The 24,208-nt window shown below is 45.8% G+C and overlaps 1 protein-coding gene across 6 annotated transcripts in view; it reads left to right on the top strand.

Annotated features, from left to right (window-relative positions):
* SMOC1 (SPARC related modular calcium binding 1) overlaps positions 1 to 24,208 on the top strand; it is a 192,047-nt gene that overhangs the window by 61,310 nt on the left and 106,529 nt on the right. For all 6 annotated transcript variants that reach the window (XM_050953555.1, XM_050953557.1, XM_050953556.1 and 3 more), the window contains exons 2-3: positions 14,390 to 14,561; positions 23,576 to 23,688. In XM_050953555.1, coding sequence (XP_050809512.1) covers positions 14,390 to 14,561; positions 23,576 to 23,688 — 285 coding nt within the window. The remainder of the gene's footprint in view (positions 1 to 14,389; positions 14,562 to 23,575; positions 23,689 to 24,208) is intronic.

The raw sequence follows: 24,208 nt of genomic DNA on the forward strand, positions 1-24,208 counted from the left end.
CAGAGGGAATGCAAGGTCAGGCTAGCAATCCAACACACAAATCTCCCCTTGATTTCTTCCTCCCACCAATTCCCTGGTGAGTACAGACTCAATTTCCCTGAAGTAAAGAAAAACTCCAACAGGTCTTAAAAGAAAGCTTTATATAAAAAGAAAGAAAAATAAGTACAAATGTTTTCTCTGTATTGAGATAATACAACACAGGGTCAATTGCTTAAAAGAATATTGAATAAACAGCCTTATTCCAAAAGAATACAAATCAAAGCACTCCAGCACTTATATTCATGCAAATACCAAAGAAAAGAAACCATAGAACTTACTATCTGATCTCTTGGTCCTTACACTTAGAAACAGAAAATTAGAAAGTAGAACTACTTCTCCAAAGCTCAGAGAAAGCAGGCAGGCAGAAAACAAAAGACCTTAGACACTCAATTCCCTCCACCCAAAGTTGAAAAAATCCGGTTTCCTGATTGGTCCTCTGGTCAGGTGCTTCAGGTGAAAGAGACATTAACCCTTAGCTATCTGTTTATGACAGGCACCTAACCTGATTGGTGCTGCAAGCCTGGGAGGTGGGAGAAGTGAAGCAGCTGCAGTGTGTTCGGGGAGGAGGCGGGGCAGGGATGAGCTGGGGTGAGGAGTTCCCCTGCGGGCCGCCCCCCTTCCCCCTTACTTGCTGCAGGCAGCCCTCCCCTGCCCCAGCTCCCTCTGCCTAAATGCCGGCGGCGACTGGGGTGGACGAAGATCCGGCCGCCGTGGTCGCTGCTGAAGAAAATGGCCGAATCCCAGCGCCTCGCCTAAATGGTTGCACCGGCCCTGCCTGCATTGCCCTCAGGCCCAGCTCAGTCCTTCTGCCAAAGAGCAGCCCGTGTGACACAAGCAGAGGCGTTCCCATAGGAGGCATCACCACAGAGCTGTGGGCTTATCTGCACGGCCTGCCTCACCCTGGGTGGAAGGGCCTGCTCCTGTCCCCAGTGTGATTGGCTGATTCAGCCCAATAGTGCAGTTTGTTCACATCAGAGAAGCGTCATGAATGATCAACCTGAGTGTGGATTTTCTATAGCAGGTTGGGTTCCTGAGTCAGTGCAGGGACTGAGAGGGGAGGCTTTGCACCTCCCTGATGTGATGCTGGGGCAGGCAGGGGACAGAGAGGCCACAGTAGTAGGTCAGAGAAGCCTGCGGACAGCCCTAGCTTGCCCTCCCTACCTCCCACTGCCATAGTCCCTATAGGCATCACTGTACCAGGGGATCCCTAGGCTGCAGGCCTGTCTCTTCCTGCCCTCGATCTGCCCTGAAACATCCCCTGTGCCAGAAGAATCTATGGGGTTGGCACTGAGCCCCTGGTGCAATTCACCCAGGGGAGCCATGCAGCCCATTGGTACCAGCCCAGCTTCACTCTACTCTGCACACACAGCAGGTGCAAAGCGACTGCACAGGGGAGGAGAAGGAGCCTCCTTGGTTGAGTTCTCTTGAGCCTGCCTATCTCTATTTTCAAGAAAACCAGGAAATTCAAACACAAAAGACACTTTGTAAAAACAGTTCAGGTGGCTGAGAGACAGTGACGCAAAACCCAAATGCACAACGCTAGGAAACACAGCACAAAACCATTCACCTAGATCCCTCCTCTTCTCTCTCTCACTCACACACTGCCCGTTCCCCCAGCCAACCAGTCCTACTCAGCTATTGTCACCACAGTCAGACACTTAACTCTACCCTCTGTGGAATGCCATGAAACAATGCTTACGTCTCCTGAACAAAAAGCTACATAAAGAAATATGCATAGCAGAGATCAGCACATGCACCCTGCTCAGGACACATGACCAAAGGAGCCCCAGTGACATCAATCTAAAACTATTCATTACACCCCAAAAAATTCTACATAACAGCTGGAGCTTACAAGTCCTCTCATATGCTACCTGTCACCATTTACAAACAAAGTTACAGCACATAAACACTGCAATCTGTGCAATTATGACTTACCAAATTGCAGAACCCATCAAAAAGATTGAGATGTAATATTGCTCCACATAAACATATGCTACCCCACAAAATCAAAATAACTTGGTTGGTGGCCTACAGCTGTGAGATGAAGGTTCAATGTCTTAATATAACAACGCCAACTCCAAAATACTGCCACATTTACATCTACTTCCACATATACTCTTATTACTGTGCAGATTTCCCATCTTAAATTAATACTGAACACATTCAAAATGAATGTTTGTTTATTTAAAAAAAATTCTTTAGGTGACACTTGTATTGGGAAAAATACTGGTAACATATTTCAGTTCACAATATTAAGATTACAAACAAAAAGGACATATAGTTGTGATTCTTGACAAGTCCTAAACGGAAATAAAATGCCACGAATGGAGATATCCTATCTCCTAGAACGGACCTTGAAAGGTCATCAGGTCCAGCCCCCTGCCTTCACTAGCAGGACCAAGTACAGATTTTGCCCCAGACCCCTAAGTGGTCCCCTCAGGGATTGAACTCACAACCCTGGGTTTAGCAGGCCAATGCTCAAACCACTGAGCTATCCCTCCTCCTCAAAAATACATCTGATGATCCAGATTCAAGCTAACCATGAGAAACACAGATTAATCCCATAGGAAGACTGGCATTAAACAGGCCCTGTCTACAGGTGTGTTTTGATTTTGTAAACACTTCTCTGCTGGGCTAGCCTGGGGCTTACAGATGGCAGAGTTAAGGGTATCCGGGTGGCCTGTGAGTGTGGATAAGTAGAGCAGCTTTTCTCTGGGAATGGATGATATCTGGGAACAGGGATGTGTGGGATTGATGTACCGAGATACATGGTGTTACCAGTTTTGCATTGTTGTCCCTTAGAAACTTGTTCTCCTTGATGTTACCTTAACATTGCACACAACCCCTTAGCAACTTGTTTTTTTACCACTGTAGCCTATGTCCCTGGGGACACCCCTGGGTGAGTCACCGCAGCAGGGACCGACCCTGAAATTTCTGCTTTCCCATGCATGAGCTGCTGCTCCCTGAGCTAAAAAAGCCCACTGCTTGGCCAGGCTACAGCTCCTCAGCCTCCACCTCCAGCTCAGCCAGGCTGAGGGGAGAGAGCCTCAAGGGTGGGGATGGGTCACAGATCTCTGAACTAAGGTGGGAACCAGAGAGGTTCCCTACTGGTGCCAGGCCTACCCAGGGACCTGGGGCACTAGCACAGCCAGGCTGGGCACCTCTCTGGCTCCCTGGGTGCTAGAGACTGGGAGCCAGGCCAGAAGGGGGGCAGCCGCGGGGATAGGTCCCTGCCAGCCGCCGGGACCCAGAACCGTGGAGGGGAAGGGGCTGCTCCTGGGCTCCCATCGAGCTGCCCCTGCGCTGGGGCTCCCCGCACGTGGCCCCCTTACCTCCTCCACCAGGGTGGGGAAGTGCTCCAGGGAGGAGCCAGGCAGGTCCTCGTAGAGCAGCTCCCGGGGCCGGGCAGGGTGATCAGCAGCCCGGGCCCCCTGCGCAGGAAGAACAGCGCCTTGCCACGGTCAGGGCTGGCGGGGAGCTCGGTGCTGAGCGCCAGCTGCCCCGCCAGGCTCAGCGTCACCAGCAGCAGCAGCGGCGGCTGCCCCGCGGCGCCCTCCAGGAAGCCCTGCAGCAGGGGCTGCGCCTCGGGGCTGCCCGCACAGCGCTCCCAGCACTCCAGCTTCAGCCGCTGGCTCAGCACCATGCGCTCCCCGAGCAACCGGACTTGGGGATCCGAGGTGGGGGCGTCCCAGAGCGGCGCCAGGGTTTTTGGCGCCCTGGGGGGGTCCTTGTGTGCTCCCGGTCTTCGGAGCACTTCAGCGGCGGGTCCCGGAGCAAGTGAAGGACCCATCGCAGAATTGCCACCAAAGACCCGGAGAGTGGAAGGACCCCCTGTCATAACCTAGTCCCAGATTTGGACCTTAGCGTCCAAAATATGGGGGTTAGCATGAAAACCTCCAAGCTTAGTTACCAGCTTGGAGCTGGTACAGCTGCCACCACCCAAAAAATTAGAGTGTTTTGGGGCACTCTGGTCCCCACAAAAACCTTCCCTGGGGACCCCAAGACCCAAATCCCTTGAGTCTCACAACAAAGGGAAATAATCCTTTTCCCCTTCCCCCCTCCAGGTGCTCCTGGAGAGATACACAGACACAAGCTCTGTGAATCTAAACAGAGGGACTCCACCCTCCCCGTTCCCAGTCCTGGAGAACAGAATTACCGAGAGTTAATCTCTCTTTCCCCCCTCACCCAGAGGGTATGCAAAGTCAGGCGAATAAATCTAACACACACAGATCTCCCTCTGACTTCTTCCTCCCACCAATTCCCTGGTGAGTACAAACTCAATTTCCCTGAATTTCCCCCACTAAAGAAAAACTCCAACAGGTCTTAAAAGAAAGAAAAAATACATACAAATGGTCTCTCTGTATTAAGGTGACAAATACAGGGTCAATTGCTTGAAAGAATATTGAATAAACAGCCTTATTCAAAAAGAATACAAATCAAAGCACTCCAGCAACTATATTCATGTAAATACAAAACAAAAAAAAAAACATGTTTGGTACTCACAACTTGGAAACAGAAGATTAGAAAATAGAAATCACTTCTCAAAGCTGAGAGAAAAGCAGGCAGACAGACAAAGACTCAGACACAAACTTTCCTCCACCCAGAGTTGAAAAAATCCGGTTTCCTGATTGGTCCTCTGGTCAGGTGCTTCAGGTGAAAGAGACATTAACCCTTAGCTATCTGTTTATGACACGCCCCCCAAATTGCAGACAGTGGGGAAGCTCACTGGCGGCGATTTCCTTCTAGAACTTTAAAATAAACAGATTAATACAACACATGCACCTTTACATATACCACTAACAGACTTCTACATTTTAAGAACACTTTTTAACTACTAGAGTCTGGGAAACTCTCACGGGAGAGTGCATCAGCTACTTTGTTAGAAGCTCCTGTGATGTGCTGAATTTCAAAATCAAAATCTTGGAGAGCTAAACTCCAACGAAGAAGTTTTTTGTTGTTCCTCTTGGCAGTATGAAGCCACTTTAGTGCAGCATGGTCAGTTTGTAGTTGGAACCACCGTCCCCAAACATATGGGCGTAGCTTTTCCAGGGCGTACACAATGGCATAGCATTCCTTTTTACTGACTGACCAGTGACTTTCCCTCTCAGACAGTTTCTTGCTGAGAAACACGACAGGATGGAAGTTGTGATCTGTTGCTTCCTGCATGAGCACTGCTCCTATACCATGCTCAGATGCATTTGTGGTTACTAGGAATGGCTTGTCAAAGTCCGGGGCCCTGAGCACAGGGTCGGACATGAGCGTCGCCTTAAGCTGGGTAAAGGCCTTTTGACACTTATTAGTCCACTTAACTGCATTTGGCTAGGTCTTTTCGGTCAGGTCGGTCAGTGGGGCAGCGATTTGGCTGTAGTGTGGTACAAATCGCCTGTAGTACCCGGCCAAGCCTAAGAAGGATTGGACCTGTTTCTTTGACCTTGGGACAGGCCACTTTTGGATAGCATGCACCTTGGCCTGTAGGGGGTTTATGGTTCCTCGACCCACCTGGTGCCCCAGGTAAGTCACTCTGTTTTGGCCTATTTGACACTTTTTGGCCTTAACAGTTAGTCCGGCCTGCCTGATGCGCTCAAAGACCTTTTCCAGGTGTAGTAGGTGTTTGGGCCAGGAGTCTGAAAAAATGGCCACATCATCGAGGTAGGCAACTGCAAATTCTCCCAGTCCTGCTAGTAGACCATCTACCAGCCTCTGGAAGGTGGCGGGTGCATTTCGAAGGCCGAAAGGAAGGACATTAAATTCATACACCCCCGCATGGGTGACGAATGCTGACCTCTCCTTGGCAGGTTCATCTAGCGGTACTTACCAGTACCCTTTGGTTAAGTCTATTGTAGGGATGAACTGGGCACGTCCCAACTTCTCCAATAGCTCATCGGTGCGTGGCATTGGATAGTTGTCCGGACGAGTTACCGCATTTAGCTTACGGTAGTCCACGCAAAAGCGTATTTCCCCATCTGGTTTGGGTACCAGAACCACTGGAGATTCCCATGCACTGGTAGATGAGTGGATTATACCCATCTGTAGCATGTTCTGGATCTCTCGTTCTATAGCAGCTTGGGCATGAGGAGACACCCGGTAGGGTGGGGTTCTAATGGGGTGAGCATTACCTGTGTCAATGGAGTGGTATGCCCGTTCAGTCCGTCCTGGGGTGGCTGAGAACAATGGGGCGAAGCTAGTGCACAGCTCCTTGATTTGTCGCCGCTGCAGACGTTCCAGGGTGGTTGAGAGGTTCACCTCTTCCACGCCACCGTCTTTTTTCCTGTCGTAGTAGACACCATCAGGCCACTCAGCATCATCTCCCTGGACTGTAAACTGACAAACCTGTAAGTCTCTGGAATAGAAAGGCTTGAGAGAATTAACATGGTAAACTCTAGGTTTTAGTGAGGAATTGGGAAATGCTATGAGGTAATTCACAGTTCCCAGGCGCTCTTGGACCGCAAATGGCCCTTCCCATGATGCTTCCATCTTATGGGCCTGTTGCGCCTTCAAGACCATAACCTGGTCTCCTACCTTGAAGGAACGTTCTCTGGCATGTCTGTCATACCAGGCCTTTTGCTCTTCCTGAGCATCCTTTAGATTCTCTCTAGCAAGGGCTAAAGAGTGTCGGAGGGTGCTTTGTAGGTTGCTTACAAAGTCCAGAATGTTAGTTCCTGGAGAAGGCGTAAACCCCTCCCATTGCTGCTTCACCAACTGTAATGGTCCCTTAACCTCGTGACCATACACAAGTTCAAGCGGTGAAAACCCTAAACTGGGATGTGGTACAGCCCTGTAGGCAAACAGCAACTGCTGCAACACTAGGTCCCAATTATTGGAGTATTCGTTGACGAATTTACGTATCATGGCTCCCAAAGTTTCATTAAACCTTTCCACCAGGCCATTGGTTTGATGGTGGTACGGGGTGGCAACCAAGTGATTCACCCCATGAGTTTCCCACAGTTTTTCCATGGTCCCTGCCAGGAAATTAGACCCTGAATCTGTAAGGATGTTGGAGGGCCAACCTACTCTGGCAAAAATGTCTGTTAGGGCCAGGCACACAGTGTTAGCCATGGTGTTGCCTAGAGCTGCTGCTTCCGGCCATCGGGTAGCAAAGTCCACTAAAGTCAGTATGTACTGCTTTCCTCTGGGTGTCTTTTTTGGGAAAGGACCCAGAATATCCACAGCTACTCGCTGAAATGGGACCACAATTATGGGGAGTGGCTGGAGAGGGGCCTTGACCTGGTCTTGGGGTTTTCCCACTCTTTGGCATACCTCACAAGACCGGACATACTTGGCAACGTCCTTGCCCATCCCCTCCCAGTGGAAGGACTTCCCCAACCGGTCCTTGGTTCTGTTCACCCCAGCATGGCCACTGGGATGATCATGGGCTAAGCTTAAGAGCTTCCCCCGGTACTTAGTTGGAACTACCAACTGTTTTTGCAGCTGCCATTCTTCCCGGTGTCCACCAGAAAGAATCACCTTGTATAAAAGTCCTTGGTCTATAACAAACCGGGATCGATTAGAAGAGCTGAGAGGCGGTGGGGTGTTCCGTGCCGCCGCCCAAGCTTTCTGAAGGCTGTCATCTGCTTCCTGCTCAGTCTGGAACTGTTCCCTTGAGGCTGGGGTTACCAGTTCTTCCTCAGACTGTGGACTTGGGCTTGGTCCCTCTGGAAGCAATGTAGGTGATGGGGTGGTTTCCGTTGTTGGTGAACCGCTCTCCGCTGGTGCACCTGAGGGTATTTCAGGCTCTGGCCGAGCCTTTTGGGTATGGCTGTATGTTGCTTCTGCCAGTTCTGGCTCGCTGGCGCCCTCTGGCGTTGAGTTTGAAGATGTGGTTGCAATTGCTGGTGCTGGTTGCTGTTCCAGTTCCGGGCCTGGGACTGGAGGTGCTGTGGCTGTTTCAGTGGTAGGCATGGAATCCGGGTGCACTACCTCTGTCTGGGTCTCTGGTAACACAGATGGGGCCTCTGTGGACGGCTCAGGAACAGGAATGGGTCTGGAAGCTTGCCTGGTTTGGCTACGTGTAACCATTTCCACTCTCTTGGCCCACTTCACCTGGTTGGCCAAGTCTTCCCCCAGTAGCATGGGGATAGGATAATTGTCATAGACTGCAAAAGTCCACATTCCTGACCAGCCTTTGTACTGGACAGGCAGTTGAGCTGTAGGCAAGTCTACAGCTTGTGACATGAAGGGGTAAATTGTCATTTTGGCCTTTGGGTTGATGAATTTGGGGTCTACAAAGGATTGGTGGATAGCTGACACTTGTGCCCCCGTGTCTCTCCATGCAGTAACCTTCTTTCCACCCACTCTCAAGTTTTCCCTTCGCTCCAAGGGTATTTAAGAGGCATCTGGGCCTGGGGATCTTTGGTGTGATGGTGGTGTAATGAATTGCACTGGCATGGTGTTCTTTGGACAGTTGGCCTTGATATGTCCCAGTTCATTACACTTAAAGCATCTTCCATCTGATGGGTCACTGGGCCGAGGTGAGTTACTGGAGACTGGTGAGGTGGAAGAATAGGGCGTCTGTGGCTTTACTTGGGTTGTATGTGGGGTCTTTGGCTGTCCTCGGCTGTAGGGTTTATGGTCGGTGTGCCCCCTGGGGTATTAGTTCCCCTTGACCGTAGCTTTTTTGCTTTCTGCCACTTCCACCTTAGCGTCCAAAATATGGGGGTTAGCATGAAAACCTCCAAGCTTAGTTACCAGCTTGGACCTGGTACGGCTGCCACCACCCAAAAAATTAGAGTGTTTTGGGGTACTCTGGTCCCCACAAAAACCTTCCCTGGGGATCCCAAGACCCAAATCCCTTGAGTCTCACAACAAAGGGAAATAATCCTTTTTCCCTTCCCCCCTCCAGGTGCTCCTGGAGAGATACACAGACACAAGCTCTGTGAATCTAAATAGAGGGACTCCCCCCTCCCCGTTCCCAGTCCTGGAGAACAGAATTACCGAGAGTTAATCTCTCTTTCCCCCCTCACCCAGAGGGTATGCAAAGTCAGGCGAATAAATCTAACACACACAGATCTCCCTCTGACTTCTTCCTCCCACCAATTCCCTGGTGAGTACAGACTCAATTTCCCTGAATTTCCCCCACTAAAGAAAAACTCCAACAGGTCTTAAAAGAAAGAAAAAATACATACAAATGGTCTCTCTGTATTAAGGTGACAAATACAGGGTCAATTGCTTAAAAGAATATTGAATAAACAGCCTTATTCAAAAAGAATACAAATCAAAGCACTCCAGCAACTATATTCATGTAAATACAAAACAAAAAAAACATGTTTGGTACTCACAACTTGGAAACAGAAGATTAGAAAACAGAAATCACTTCTCAAAGCTGAGAGAAAATCAGGCAGACAGACAAAGACTCAGACACAAACTTTCCTCCACCCAGAGTTGAAAAAATCTGGTTTTCTGATTGGTCCTCTGGTCAGGTGCTTCAGGTGAAAGAGACATTAACCCTTAGCTATCTGTTTATGACACCCCCCGCTGCCGAATTGCGGCCCCCAAATTCTGGTGTCCTAGGCGACTTACTAGGTTGCCTAGATGGAAGTGCCGGCCCTGTCCTTGTGCCATCTTGGAGACTAACAAATTTATTTGGGAATAAGCTTTTGTGGGCTAAACCCCACTTCATCAGATGCATGGAGTGGAAAATACAGGAGCAGGTATAAATACATGAAAGGGTGGAGTTGCCTTACCAAGTGTAAGGTCAGTCTAATGAGTACTCACACCTTCTTGTCAACTATCTGAAATGGGCAACTCTCATTACCACTTCAAAAGTTATTTTTCCTCCCTTGGTTATCCTGCTGTTCATTGAATTGTCTGGTTAGACTGACCTCATACTTAGTAAGGCAACTCCCATCCTTTCATATATTTATACTTGCTCCTGTATTTTCTACTCCATGCATCTGATGAAGTGGGTTCTAGCCCACGAAAGCTTATGCCCAAATAAATTTTAGTCTCTAAGGTGCCACAAGGACTCCTCATTGAGATTACACGACAATTTTTCATTTAGAAAAAGTTTCTAGCCCTCATGGTTATAGATGAAAGCTTGAAAACATGAACCCTAAAGACTTAAAAACTGAAGCTACATGAATAACTTACTTTGTTTAGTTTGCTGGCAGTCCTTGAAAAATTGGGCTTGAGAGAAGGGGGAAAATACAGTTTGGGTTGAACCACGTCCAAAAATTGTGCATGTAAAATAAAAAAAAATAATAATAATTTTTGGCAAATCCCTTCTCCATGTAAGGCAAACAACTTATTCACTGAAAAAGTTTTATTCAGCTTTATTAAAAACCAGAAGGTAAATAAAAAGAACTAAGTTACCAGCTAAAATGAGATTTAAAAAAAACCACATGATATTTGACCACTTGGAGTTGGCAATGCTGATTGCATCATTCTAACAGATCTCTTCAGAAACTCTCCATTCTGTGTAGTCTTCCCTTGCTTATATATCAGTGTGTTTGGTATATCCTGGATATAACATTTAAAGTACATTAAAGTAATATGTATTCATGACTGTCCATGTTTCAGTGGTAGCACAAAACTAGGGGCTTTTTTAAAGCCCAGAACACAAGGTTTCCACAGTCTGTAAGAGAAGCCCATGTGTATGGATAAGGCAAATCCCAATTTTTGGATTAAAAAAAAAATAAAAAAAAAGCTCAAAACCTCTCCTTTTTGAGCAGTGACTGAGGAATGTGCACCCTTCTTTTAAATACAATAATAAATAACTACACCTGCCCCCCTCCCTGCCCCAACTTTGAAGCTTAATGCCCATGACAGTCGGGCATGTAATGCTGGCTTGAGCCATGCTGTGTGCAGGCTTCTTTCCCCAAGTTCCCCCATCTTATTATGCAGCAATCCCTGCTGTTAGTAGGGGCAACATTTACTCAGTTCTACCAGGGCACCTTACTTCTGACCTCATCACATCTCACGTCTCCATCTTTTTCAGTCTGTGTCCCCACAAAGTTCTGCCAACTTGTCACATTCTGGATCTTCTGCACCTCTTTCCTGAAATGTAGTTCTGCCAATATACCTTAATCCAGAACTGCCACATCCTGCCTCTTCCCTTCCTTGTGACTACTTCCACAAAGTTAGTGTTCCTCAATCCAAACTTGCTATTCCTGTTTCAGGGCAGCTGCTTCAGTAGAGCCTACCATTTCAGGAAAATCCAGGCTAAATTGTTTGGTGTGCTTACGGTGGGGACTAGAACAAGTGACCACTAAACTCATTTTCACTTGTGGGGTCAGACCTTTCTCTGCTAAATAACACAAGTGGTTCCAGCTGCTATGCAGCTGCAGGGAGTCTGCTTTCCTTCGGTCATTAAAAGCCCTTTAATCGGTGTTTGGTTGTCAGCAGTGGTGTTGAGGTGTGGGGAAAAAAAGCAGATAGCTTTGCTGGCAAATGTAGCTCTATTCTGACCTTTTATCTCTCTCTCTCTTTCAAGTCTGAAGAAGCTGAAACTAGTTTGGGAAGTGATTGAATGAGCACCTGTGTAAATGCATTTGCAGACTGGAGAGGTTAAGGTTCTGGTACATAAATGCTTTCACAAGGTTCCCCTCACATATTGTGAGATTCTGATTTACAAATTGTAAACATTTGAGGGGGCAGGGATGCCTCTTATGTGCTTTTGTACTGTGCCTCACACAAACTTAAATAGCCAGAAATGTAGCTCTGCATCCATGGCATATTTCCCCCTTGGCTTTTCTGTAGAGACTACCAACAAGGAAGACAATAATGATGTGAAATTTGAAATGAGGCAAAGCATTAGCACGTGTACCCATAAGGACCAGTCCTGCACTGCATGTATAGTGAGGTGGACTTGTAGATCTAGCATATACAGACTAAAGTGATGGGTTCACTAAATACCAACAAATGGTCTTTCCATCGCTATTGTCTGTGGCAAAGGCTGCTGAGAGGTGTTCACCCCACAACTCAAAACTGGACTGAGAACCACCAACTAGACTGAGATTTGAGAACCATCTGTTTTCTTGTAAGCTAACAGATCTGTCTGAAGGAAATCACTTCTAGTTCTCTATCCATGATCTGGGCTAGATTGGAACTTGTATTCTACAAGTAAAAGATTCCACAGCCCTTCAAGGACTCCTGTACTCTTACCACTCCTCAAATCCCAGGCAAGTGAGCATTTAGAATAAAATTGGTTTGCACTATCCAAATTAAATCCAGTGCAGAGCCCACTTTTGTCAGCTGTTTAAATGAGATTTCTAATCATGCACTTGTACCCAAAGATTCACCAGCATACAGAATGAATTTGATAGGTTTGTGATATTAGCCTTCTTGATCCCTTTACAGCTTATTGAACGATAGACGTAATTTAAAATGAAACTTCAGAGAAGCATCTCTTTTTTTGGAGTGGTAAAAACCAGTCCAAACTAGAATGTTGGGCAATGGTCCCCCTCCTCTCCCCAATAGCTTTAACCTCAAAGCATAAAACAGTCAGACAGCTTTGTAGACAATTGTAACTCCAAGGTGATTATGGTGATGACTCACATTTCCCTGTACGGTATCCAGCTATCAGTGCACTTGAAGAGCTGTGCCTTTGTATATGCAAGGAGAGTGTCAGTCAGTGCCCATTTGCCAGCCAGCTCTGGACTGCTGAGCTCATAAGTGCTTTGGCAGCAGGCTGGGATACTCGCGCTTGAGAAAGGGACTTTGAGTCCCAGGCTTGAGAGTTGGCAGCAGAGGAAAGGGGTTTTGAGAAGGAAGTTAAGTATATTTTGGGAGAGGGATAGAGAGTTATCCCTGCTTGGTCCTTATAAGACTCATTACAGGAGCTCCACTGAAATTTTGTTGCAAATAGTTGCTCTGATTTTTATGTAGAAATTAACAATATCTACCAATAAACAAGAGAGTATGTAAGAGGGGCCAAGAGAGAACTGGAAAAGTAAAAGGGGCTATTAGAAAAACAGAACCTGCTGAAACTAATCTAGTGGTTGTAGTAGGGGACTGGCAATCAAGGTTTCTTGGTTCACATCAATTCAGGAAAAGGACGTTGGTATCATTGTGGACAGGTTAATAAAGACCTCTGTTCATTGTGCAGCTGTGGTTGAAAAAGCAAATCCTGGTTTTGTGATGAAGGAAAAATATGGAAAATATAATGCCGTTTTGCAAATCAATGGTGTAGTCTTACTGATGTGCAATACTGGTTGCCATATCTGAAAGGATATTGCAGAATTAGGGGTTTCAAAGCAGGACAATGAGAATAATTAGGGACCTCAAAAAAAATTTCATATGAAAAGATTGGGATTGTTTATCTTTAGAAAGAATAAGAGGGGACATGATAGAAGAACATAAAATAACACATGGTAGAGGGGGGACTTCTGTTTTATCTTGTAGCACAAGAACAAGTGGATAATCAATGAAATTTAAAAATGACCACTTCAGAACTGATAAAAAGGAGATACTTTTTCACAGGACATATAATTAGTGTGTGGAACCTGGAGGTGACAATTACCTCCACCATAGGATGTCACTGAGGCTGAGCACTTAACAAGGTTTCAGGAGGTATGGCTATGCATATAGATGTACAGGAACAACCAGAGTTATAATATATGCATATTTTAAAATGTTTTTGGAAAGGATATAAAATGATCTTCAAATGTTAAGGTCTGTTAAAGAGGTCTGTGATCAATTGTTCTCAGTGTCCACTGAAAGTAGGACAAGAAGTAATTGGTTTAATCTGCCTCAAGGGAGACTTGGGTTAGAAATTGGGAAAAACTTGCTAATGATAAGGATAGTTAAGCACTAAAGTAGGCTTCAAGGGAGGTTGTTGAATCCCCACAATTGGAGGTTAAGGACAGGTTAAACAGCTGTCAAGGATGGTCTAGGAATACCCGGTCCTGCCTCAGTGCAGGGGAGTGGACTTGATGACCTCTTGAGGTCCCTTCCAGCCCTACTTTTTCCATAATTCTATGATTTCTGTTTTAGGTATTAAACCAATATCTACACAGATTAGCCCGCCTTTGCCTCCTGCAGTGTTTGTTACATCTTTGGGTGCAGCATGTGGTGTTGGCCACTGTTAGCAACAGGATACTGCCTAGACTGATCACAGGCCCATTCAGTACAGCATTTTCTATGTTGGGTTTGTTGTTGGCTTTGTGCCTTTATACCCACTCTTTCAGAGGCTGCTCACTGAGTGGTGGTATTGTTCAAAGAAAATTGGTGAATGGTGGTTCCTTTCAAAACAAAATACATTTTTAAATCAGATCACTCTTCTGGTGAAAATCTAGATGGAGGTCAACAATTTAAATTGCATTTATCTCTGCGGTCTTCAAAAAGTGTCTGGGCTGACTTAAAAAATCAAATAATTTTTGTCTCCCTCCTCCCCTGCTTTTTTCACCTCCTTCAGTTTTTAATAAGCGACCGTGACAGAGACCCACAATGTAACCTCCACTGCTCCAGGTCCCAGTACAAACCCCTCTGCGCTTCAGATGGCCGGACGTATGAGTCAATGTGTGACTACCAGAGAGCCAAATGCAGGGACTCAGGTCTGAGTGTGGTGCATCGAGGCAGATGCAAAGGTAAGTGAATCACTAACTGGTTATTTTGAGATGGGGGCAGGAGCCCTATTTCCTCTAAGGATGGATTCTGGCATGCTTATGTTAAATAGTACATTACTCCATGAGTAATCCATTGAAATACCCATGCTCGGCTGAGTATACTATCTGAATCTGGCCCATAAGGGGATGGAGGATGGGATGATTGCTGACAACTACAGAGGAAGTAGGGAATATTGCTGATCAAGGGACCAATAAGTGTCCATTGAGCTGTGAGTTTGGGTACACAGAACATAGATCAGTCACCCATCATCTCTCTCTTCTCCCCACCCGCTTCCCCTGCGCAAGTGGATTTGATTTCTGCAGTAGGTGTACACAAAGATGTGTAAGTACAGCAAAGGACTTGGAAGTCTCTTTGTACTGAATTAGCAACATAATGCTTTGTAAAAGTTTTACATAACCCTCTTTTGTTCTCTCTGCCACTGTTGCAGCTCTGTGCAAGGGGGTGGGAGGAGGACTTTCTCTACTTCACAACCCAGTTTCTTTACTCCTTCAGTTTGATCATGCAGTGCAGTCACAATTTCTCGCTCATGGAAATCAATCTTTTGTCCTAGAAATGATTAGTCCTGTGGTGAAGTTGAAATAATAGGGCTGTGTCTGTGCTGCTCTAATCGGAGGAAGATGGGCTGTAAGGGAGAACACTTATTTGAGCATAAATATCTTTGGCAATCTAGTTAAAGTGACAAGAAAAACCTATAAAAAACCATGTGACTGGCAAATGAATTAGATTTTAAGCCAAACTTTTTTTTTTGTTTTGAAAGCTTTTCCCTATCCTAAAAATCCCTCTTTAAAGTCTATAATGTAGAACTTTCTGGAATTATTTCTTCCACTTTAGATGTTTCCATGGACTGTGGAGATGCCTGATCAGATACCAGTCTTTCAGCTGAAAGACTGGTAACTTTTCTGGGTCATCTACTGTCAGAGGCATTCAACTGGGCGCACTGTCAATTTTTTTGGTTACTGAACAGAGGTTAGTTTGGGTTCGCTAGTATGACCAAGATTTGGCTAACAATTCAGCCAGTCTTTGACTTAGGACACACAGCCTGCAATAGTGTGGGGACATTTGAGCACAATGGTAATTTCTTTTTTTTTTAGACATGAAGAAACTGTAGATGAGATCCTTGTGCAGCCACTTGCCACTATGAATAAGAACTTATTGGGTCCTCCTTGCCATCCACAGAGCTGGGAGACTACAATCTGACACATCAAAAGATGAACTGCAAATATTTTAAAGCTTTGTTTTTCCCTTAACATTCAGCTAACAAATATGGAAATTTCCTGTGGGATGGAAACTCTGAATTTCCCTCTGGTCATATCCTGAGAGTGGTCTCCTGCATTACTTACTATCCAAATGCTGCACTTGATTTCAGAATTAATTTCCTTATGGGTGTGTTGTTTCTGTGGTTCTTGTATTTCAGTTCTTCAAACGTTATTCTTCACAACACCACTATGAGAGAAAGGACTGCTATTATCTTGATTTTACAGATGGGGAGGTGATGCAGAGACACTAATGTCAAAAGCTTAAACTAATTTTGACTGTCCAATTTGAGATGCCTAGAACTTGATTTTTCATAGACTCATAGACTCATAGGTCAGAAGGGACCAATATGATCATCTAGTCTGACCTCCTGCACAAGGCAGGCCACAGAACCCTACCCATCCACTTTTATAACAACCCCTAACCCAGGACTGAGTTATTGAAATCCTCAAAATTGGTTTGAAGACCTCAAGCTGCAGAGAATCCACCAGCAAGCGACCCATGCCCCACGCTGCAGGGGAAGGCGAAAAACCTCCAGGGCCCCTGCCAATCCGCCCTGGAGGAAAATTCCTTCCCGACCCCAAATATGGCGATCAGCTAAACCCTGAGCATGTGGGCAAGACTCACCAGCCAGCACGCAAGAAGGAATTCTCTGCAGCAACTCAGTTCCTATCCCATCCAACATCTCCCCGCAGACCATTGAGCAGACTTATCTGGTGATAATCCAAGATCAATTGCCCAAATTAAACTATCATATCATAGCATCCCCTCCATATACTTATCAAGCTTAGTCTTAAAGCCAGATAAGTCTTTTGCCCCCACTACTTCCCTCGGAAGGCTGTTCCAGAACTTCACTCCCCTAATGGTTAGAAACCTTCGTCTAATTTCAAGTCTAAACTTCCTAATATCCAGGTTGTACCCATTCGTCCTCGTGCCTACATTAGTACTAAACTTAAATAATTCCTCTCCCTCCCTAACGTTAACCCCCCTGATATATTTATATAGAGCAAGCATATCCCCCCGCAGCCTTCTTTTGGCCAGGCTAAACAAGCCAAGCTCTTTGAGTCTCCTTTCATAAGGCAGGTTTTCCATTCCTCGGATCATCGTAGTAGCCCGTATCTGGACCTGTTCCAGTTTGAATTCATCCTTCTTGAACATGGGACACCAGAACTGCACACAATATTCCAGATGGGGTCTCACCAGCGCCTTATATAACGGTACTAACACCTCCTTATCCTTGCTGGATATACCTTGCCTGATGCATCCTAAAATCGCATTTGCTTTTTTAACAGCCGTATCACATTGGTGGCTCATAGTCATCCTGCTATCAACCAATACCCCAAGGTCTTTCACCTCCTCTGTCACTTCCAACTGATGCGTCCCGTACGTATATCTAAAATTCTTATTATTAATCCCTAAGTGCATGACCTTGCACTTTTCACTATTGTATTTCATCCTATTACTATTACTCCAGTTTGCAAGGTGGTCCAGATCTTCCTGAATAGTATCCCTGTCCTTCTCCGTGTTAGCAATACTTTCAGAATACTTTGAACATATGAAAGTGCTATTTACATAATACTAAGTGCAGCTCCCTTTGACTTCAGTTGCAGCTGTGAGCACTCAGTACTTCTGCAAATCAGACATTGGGTGTCTCAGGTTGGGCACCCAGAACACAAGTAACACAATTAGTGGCCACCTGGAAATCCTGATTTATGACTTGGCCAGCATCACACAAGAACTCCTATGGTAGAGGCAGGGATAGAATCCAGTTCTTCAGGACAACGTTCAGTTACCTTAACCATGAAAGCATCATAGGCGTGTGCATGGGGTGAGCCGGATGTGCCCAGGAACACCCTAATGCCTGTGGGCTGGATCCGGCCCCTCAGGGCTTTGGATCTAGCCTGTGGGATTTGCCCCCTGTGGTGCCACAGGCCCTGCACCACTCTCGGAAGCGGCTGGCATGGCACTACGTCCCTGGGGCCCGGGTGGGGAGGAGCAGAGGGCTCTGTGCATTGCTCCAGACACTGCCCCCTTCAGCTCCCATTGGCCGGGAACGGGAAACCACAGACAATGGCAGCTTCAGGAAAGGTATCTGGAAGCATGGCAAGGGCAGCACGCAGATCCCTGTGCACCCCGCCCCCCCGGGGCTGCACAGAGACGTGGTGAGCAGCTTGGGGCCAGGGCAGGTGGGCAGGCAGGGAGTGTGCCACCACAGGTAAGTGGCACTGGGCCAGAGCCCGAACCCCTCCTGCACCCTGCCCCCCAACTCTCTGCCCTGATCTCCCTGCCTGCGCCCCGTGCCCCTCCTGCATCCCAACCCCCTGCCCTGAGCCCCCGTCGCACCCTGCACCCCTCCTGCACCCTAACCCCCTGCCCTGAGCCCCGTGCCTGCACCTCACACCCCTCCTGCACCCAACTCCCTGCCCTAAGCTCCCTGCCTGCACTTCACACCACAACCTCCTGCCCTGAGCCCCCTGCTGCACCCTGCACCTCCGTGCACCCCAACTCCCTGCCCTGAGCGCCCTCCTGAACTCTGCACCCCAACCCCCTGCCCTGAGCCTCCCATGCGCCCCACATCCCTCCTCTGCCCCAATCCCTTGCCCTGAGTCCTTTCTTGCACATCGCACCCCCTCCCACACCCTGCACTCCGTCCTGCACCCCAACCTTTATGATGATCGCCTTCTTTAAAAAAAAAATTCCCTGGGTGCACACCTTAATGAAATGTGGTGCGCAGCCCTTGGGAAGCATCCTTTCTCTTCCTGCAGTCCCCTCCCTCATTCACTATTCATCTGCCAATTCTGCAACAAATGAGGCAAGGTTCCTACACACAACAGCTTTTTCACAAGCCTGGTCCAAAGCATAAAGGTGCTAGAGATTTGTCAATTAAATGATTAGGTAATAACATGGGCAAAAGTTATTTTTCCCCCAATCTCATTCTCAGAATTGGCTGAAAGGTTTTTGCTGAAACTTCACCCCTGCGTGCGCGCCCCACCCCCACCCCCCAAAAAAAGTAGCTAGAGGCAGACACTTAACATGGAAAATTTTTATCCTAAACAGCTTCAGTTTGACACAGTTTATAATAGAACTATTTAGAATTTTCATCCCACAGGGAAGTCCAAGATTTTGAAACTTTTGTTGTTGTTCTCACCCCCCTCCCCCACCAAGCCCCTCAAAGCTCTGGATGAAAAGTCAATCACAGGAGTTTTCATTAAACACAATATTCTGAAAATGGTTTTTGATAAAGTTGAAATGTGTTGATTTGTTCTATTTTTCTAAATATAGTTGAAACATTTCATTTCAACTTTAATTTTCTATCTTCTAGAAAGGAAGTGTGATGACTTCCCACAGATTTTTACAAAATGTTCCTGTGAAACATTTCAATTTAATTGGCATATTCCAATGGAAAACTGTTCCATAGCTACCTGCACAGCCTATCATGCTGCAGGCCACAGATGAAACTTGTGCATTCTGTATAGATATAAAGATAAGTGTCTAGACCAGTGGTTTTCAACCTTTTTTCACTTGAGAACCTCTAAAAAAAAAGTTTCAAATGGAGATGCAGACCCCTTTGGAAATCTTAGACCTAGTCTGCAGACCTCCAAGGATCTGTGGACCACAGGTCGAATACCACTGTTCTATGCTAACGACAACCTTTCACAGACCCCTTAGGCCTAGTCTGCAGACATGCGCTCCCATCCCCCGTGTTCCATGGTGGTTTAGACTTTTAGACAGGCACTCGTCAGTTTCTTCTTCTCGTCTTTGGATACATTTGCAGCATGGTCTGTGACCAAGCTGCATACTAGACATTTGAGGTTTTTTCCAATTTGTTATAGCTTTTACTGCTACTTCATGTAAGTATTCTGCTGTGTGTGAATTTCCTGATGTATCATTTGTTTCTGTAAGGAAGACATTCCATTCTTCTTCTGTTGTCACACAAGCACATACAACAGGATCATTGTGGACATTTGCTCCAAACATCTAGACTTAGATTAACAATTTCACCCTCTAGACCTTTTGCACACTGCTCATTCTCTTTCATAAACTTTATCCAGCAATTTGCCTGCAACATCTGCTCTGTTGGGTGGACTGTATCCTGGTCTTAATGACTGAACCATGTTAATGAAGTGTGGGTTCTCAATACAGAAAGGAAAGTTTGTTGCATAAACAAACTAGGCAATTTTTTCATCAGTTACCTTTTTTTTTTGGTAATCTGCTGGTTCTTATCACAAACTTATCCATGGCTTTTTCTGGATGATGGAGATTTTTTTTTTTATTTTTGCTACAGGTGATATGCTGTGGCTATGTGACTGAAACACTATCATTGGCAGATAGTTCTGAAACCATAGAAAATGATGGTGAACTTGAAGATGGATAGTCTTCAGAATTCTGTATGTTGAGGAGGATTCTCCTTAACAAAATAAGTCAATGCAGTTATTTAATTATTATTATTATTACCATACTGCTCACTTAGGCCTGGGCTACACTGGGGTGGGGGCGGTTCAAACTAAGATACGCAACTTCAGCTACGTTATTGGTGTAGCTGAAGTCAAAGTATCTTACTTCGACTTACCTGGCCATCCTCACGGCCGCGAGTCGACCGCCACAGCTCCCCCATCGACTATGCTTACTCCTGCCAAGGTGCAGTACGGGTGTCTATTTGGGGATCGATTTATCATGTCCAGACGAGACATGATAAATCAATCCCCGATACAGCGAACACTACCCGCTGATCCATCGGGTAGTATAGACGTACCCTTAGTGAATGCAATGAGTAATACTGACACTCAGTACTACTTTAAAGGTGAAATTGTAAAAGGAATATCTGCTTATTTCAGCTATTTATTTTTTATCACAACTGCATCTAAAATGATAGTACCATAGAGTAACAGTGTGTGTGTGTGTGTGTGTGTGTGTGTGTGTGTGTGTGTGTGTGTGTGTGTGTGTGTGTGTATGTGAGAAAAAGTTTACCAACCTGAAGATCCTGCATGTTAAGACATGTTCCTTGCATCATCTTCAATGCAGCTTCCTCATGAGAAGGAACCCTTTCATTCGGGCAACCAGACCTTGTATTTCTTTGTTGCACTGTTTTTGCATTTTGCACACATGCCTGTCTTATCCACAGGTAGAGGAACTTCATTAAAATATTCCCAAACTGGGTCTCTTTTATGGCCTGCAGCCATTATAGGTTTTGCCTTCTAGTGAGAGAATGGTGTGGTAGATCTCAGATCAGTGAAGGCTACACTCAGACCTCAAGACTTCTGGAATATGCTGCTCAAACAATTTAGCTTTTGTTTCTACCGCCTGTCCCTCCCTTCGCACACTTATCTCCAGACTTCTTCTCCTTGTCCAGATCCATTCCGCCCCCACCAATCTTCTATTCATTGAACTTTTTGAAACTTTGCACTTTTAGAGAGAGGTAAGGGATTGACTCTGTGTTCACAAATTTGCAGGGGGACAGTGGGGTTGGTTGTTGTTTCTCACCTCTATTTATTTGTTTATTTAAAAACATTTTTACTGTTAACAAACGTTACATCTGGAGACACAAATCCACAGTTTGAGAACTGCAAAACTAATAATCTTTGGTATCTTCTAGACTGAGCCCCAGTGGGTAGATAGAAAGATTAACCTAAATAATCTGTATAGAAGCCCTTGGAACACCATACGATTGGGTCCCTAATCCATGAACTATTGGAACTCATTTACAAAACTTTCTTAAACATTACATGAATATATTGTCTCCTACTATAGATTTAGAATTTATAATCTCTATTCCACGATGAGATATCTTTGAGCTAAAGTTTTAATTAAAAGCAGCAAAGAATCTTGTGGTACCTTATAGACTAATAGACGTTTTGGAGCGTGAGCTTTCGTGGGTGAATACCCACTTCGTCGGATGCATGTATTCACCCACAAAAGCTCATGCTCCAAAACGTCTGTTAGTCTATAAGGTGCCACAGGATTCTTTACTGCTTTTGTAGATCCAGACTAACACAGCTACCCCTCTGATACTTGAGTTTTAATTAAGAGAGGTTTTTCCTCAGAAAGCATTTTATCAAAAATCTAATTTAAATTAAAAGATAAATCCAATTGATTTTTATCCACCCTGCCCAAATGTCATTCTGGCCAGGGATGGTTAGTTGTCTTTTCTGGATACTGGCATGGCTATCCCATGTTGTGCATCTTAATATCACTACATAGACTGGCTAGGAGGGATAGCTCAGTGCTTTGAGCACTGGCCTAATAAACCCAGGGTTGTGAATTCAATCCTTGATAGGGTTGTTTAGGGATCTGAGGCAAAAATCTGTCTGGGGATTGGTCCTGCTTTGAGCAGGAGGTTGGACTAGATGACCTCCTGAGGTCCTTTCCAACCCTGACATTCTATTCTATGTTTGCAAACAGTATTTGTATAACTGTTACCCCACCCATCCAATTGCACTCCTTTCTGTATGCATGCATGTATGTATGCTATACCCATTTGTTTAGTGGGGTCTTAGATTTGAATTGTAAACTCATTGCTGTGGAGATTCTCTTCTGTACATTTACAGTGTCTAGTACAATGGAGCCCCAATCCTGATCACTGGCTTTCCAGCACTTTTGTAATACAAATATCAAGTAGAGGATCGGATCCTGCTATCCTTTCCCTGAGAAGCATCCTGGAAATGGGGATCCAGAGTTAGGGCAGTGCTACTCCATATACCATAAGGGTGGCCGAATCTGGCTTTGCTGAACAGATATGTTGAGTAAGAAGTTGCAGTTTTCAGTCCTTCAAAACCCTACCAGCAGCGCTGTAAGAGCGGTTTTTAAATAAATGTAAACACTAATTTAATACTGTGCCTTTTCAGGGTAGAGGGAAGTGTTCTTTCTGACCCTGCAGGTGATCAGCGTAAGGCTTATCAAGTATAATATTTGTTTGTTCTTTGTCACAGGATAAGAGGGCCTATGAGGGGTTGAGGTTCCAAATGCTGCTATTACTTGATTCAAGTACCAGCCGGAGTTGAGGCCTTAACTCCTCAGCTCACCCTGTGACACTTTCCTTAGCAACAGGTTGACTGACTTACACCTGATGCGGGAGGGACACATTGCATTGCACTCCACTCTCCAGCTAGATAGTACTCCATGCAGGAGTCCCCCCTTAGGAAAGGAAGTTAGTGATAGCACATCCTTGCCTGAGAGGCTCTTATGAAGGAGGGCAACTTCAGTTGGCTGCTAGTGCTGTGTCGGTCTTACTGGCAGAAGCTGCCTGGGGGGTGCGCTCAATTGGAACATCCCCTCTGCAGCTTTGGTTACACCCCTTCTGCTGCCAGCATTGCCTGATACTGGGCCTGTGCTGGCTAGCTCGAGACCATCCAGAGAGAGAAGGGGTTAGGAGCGTCTTGCACTCCTCTGCCACCTCTGATGGACCTTCAACCACTGCAGACCCTGACTCTGGCATTTGTTAGTAGAGACCAATGTCCCTCAGGGGTGAATGTACCCAAATGTTGTTGCTCATAAAATTTGCCACTGCTTATAAAAGTTACTTTGAGCTCCTGGATCCTCCTTCCAGGAGATGTTAAATTGCCTAATGATTGTATTTCTAATGTATCGATAAAGATAGTAGGAAAACAAGTCTTATCTCATGGCTTCCCACTGTATCTTTGCACAGCTGAGTGTAGCCTCTAGCCATCTTCTGGAAAGCCAGTTGATACTTAAAATCAGAGTGGATTTTTGGTTCCCTTTGCAGATGCTGGACAAAGTAAGTGTCGATTAGAGAGGGCTCAGGCGCTGGAACAGGCAAAGAAGCCCCAGGAAGCGGTCTTCATTCCAGAATGCAATGAAGATGGATCATTCACACAAGTAAGACTTCAGTCAGCCTATGTCTGTTCCTGTTGCCTCTGCCTGGAAGGAATTATCTACTAGTATCTGACCAAAGGGAAATGATGACAAAGGTGGCAAAAATATACAATGATGGGCAATCACTCCCACTGACTTGGAGATCAAAAGTCCTTGGCCAGTTGATAGCTGTTTGGCCTGCGCAAAACATGGTGTTGGTCACTCCTGTACGTAAAGGACAAGCGTATACATCAGCATCCACCTTCACCATGACTTGTGTTAATTAGCTCCCTTGTTAAGTCTTCTGTCTGTGCTGGGACTTAATGTGCTATGAAGTTGAGCTCCATGGTCATTCCTTCAGCTCAGGCTTGAGGCTCATTGACAAGACAGTGTGGGACAAGCTTCTTCTGCTGCTGGTCACTACTGTGCCTGTTCTGGTGAAAGAGGGCTAATCTCCAGAGCTGTCAACTCAGCATCTTTCATTGGCACTATATTTATTGAAAAACTCACTTGTAAGGAGGACTAACCCCTGCTTATTGCTTTA

This window comes from Gopherus flavomarginatus, chromosome 5 (genome assembly GCF_025201925.1).
Source record: "Gopherus flavomarginatus isolate rGopFla2 chromosome 5, rGopFla2.mat.asm, whole genome shotgun sequence".
Classification (NCBI taxonomy): domain Eukaryota; kingdom Metazoa; phylum Chordata; order Testudines; family Testudinidae; genus Gopherus; species Gopherus flavomarginatus.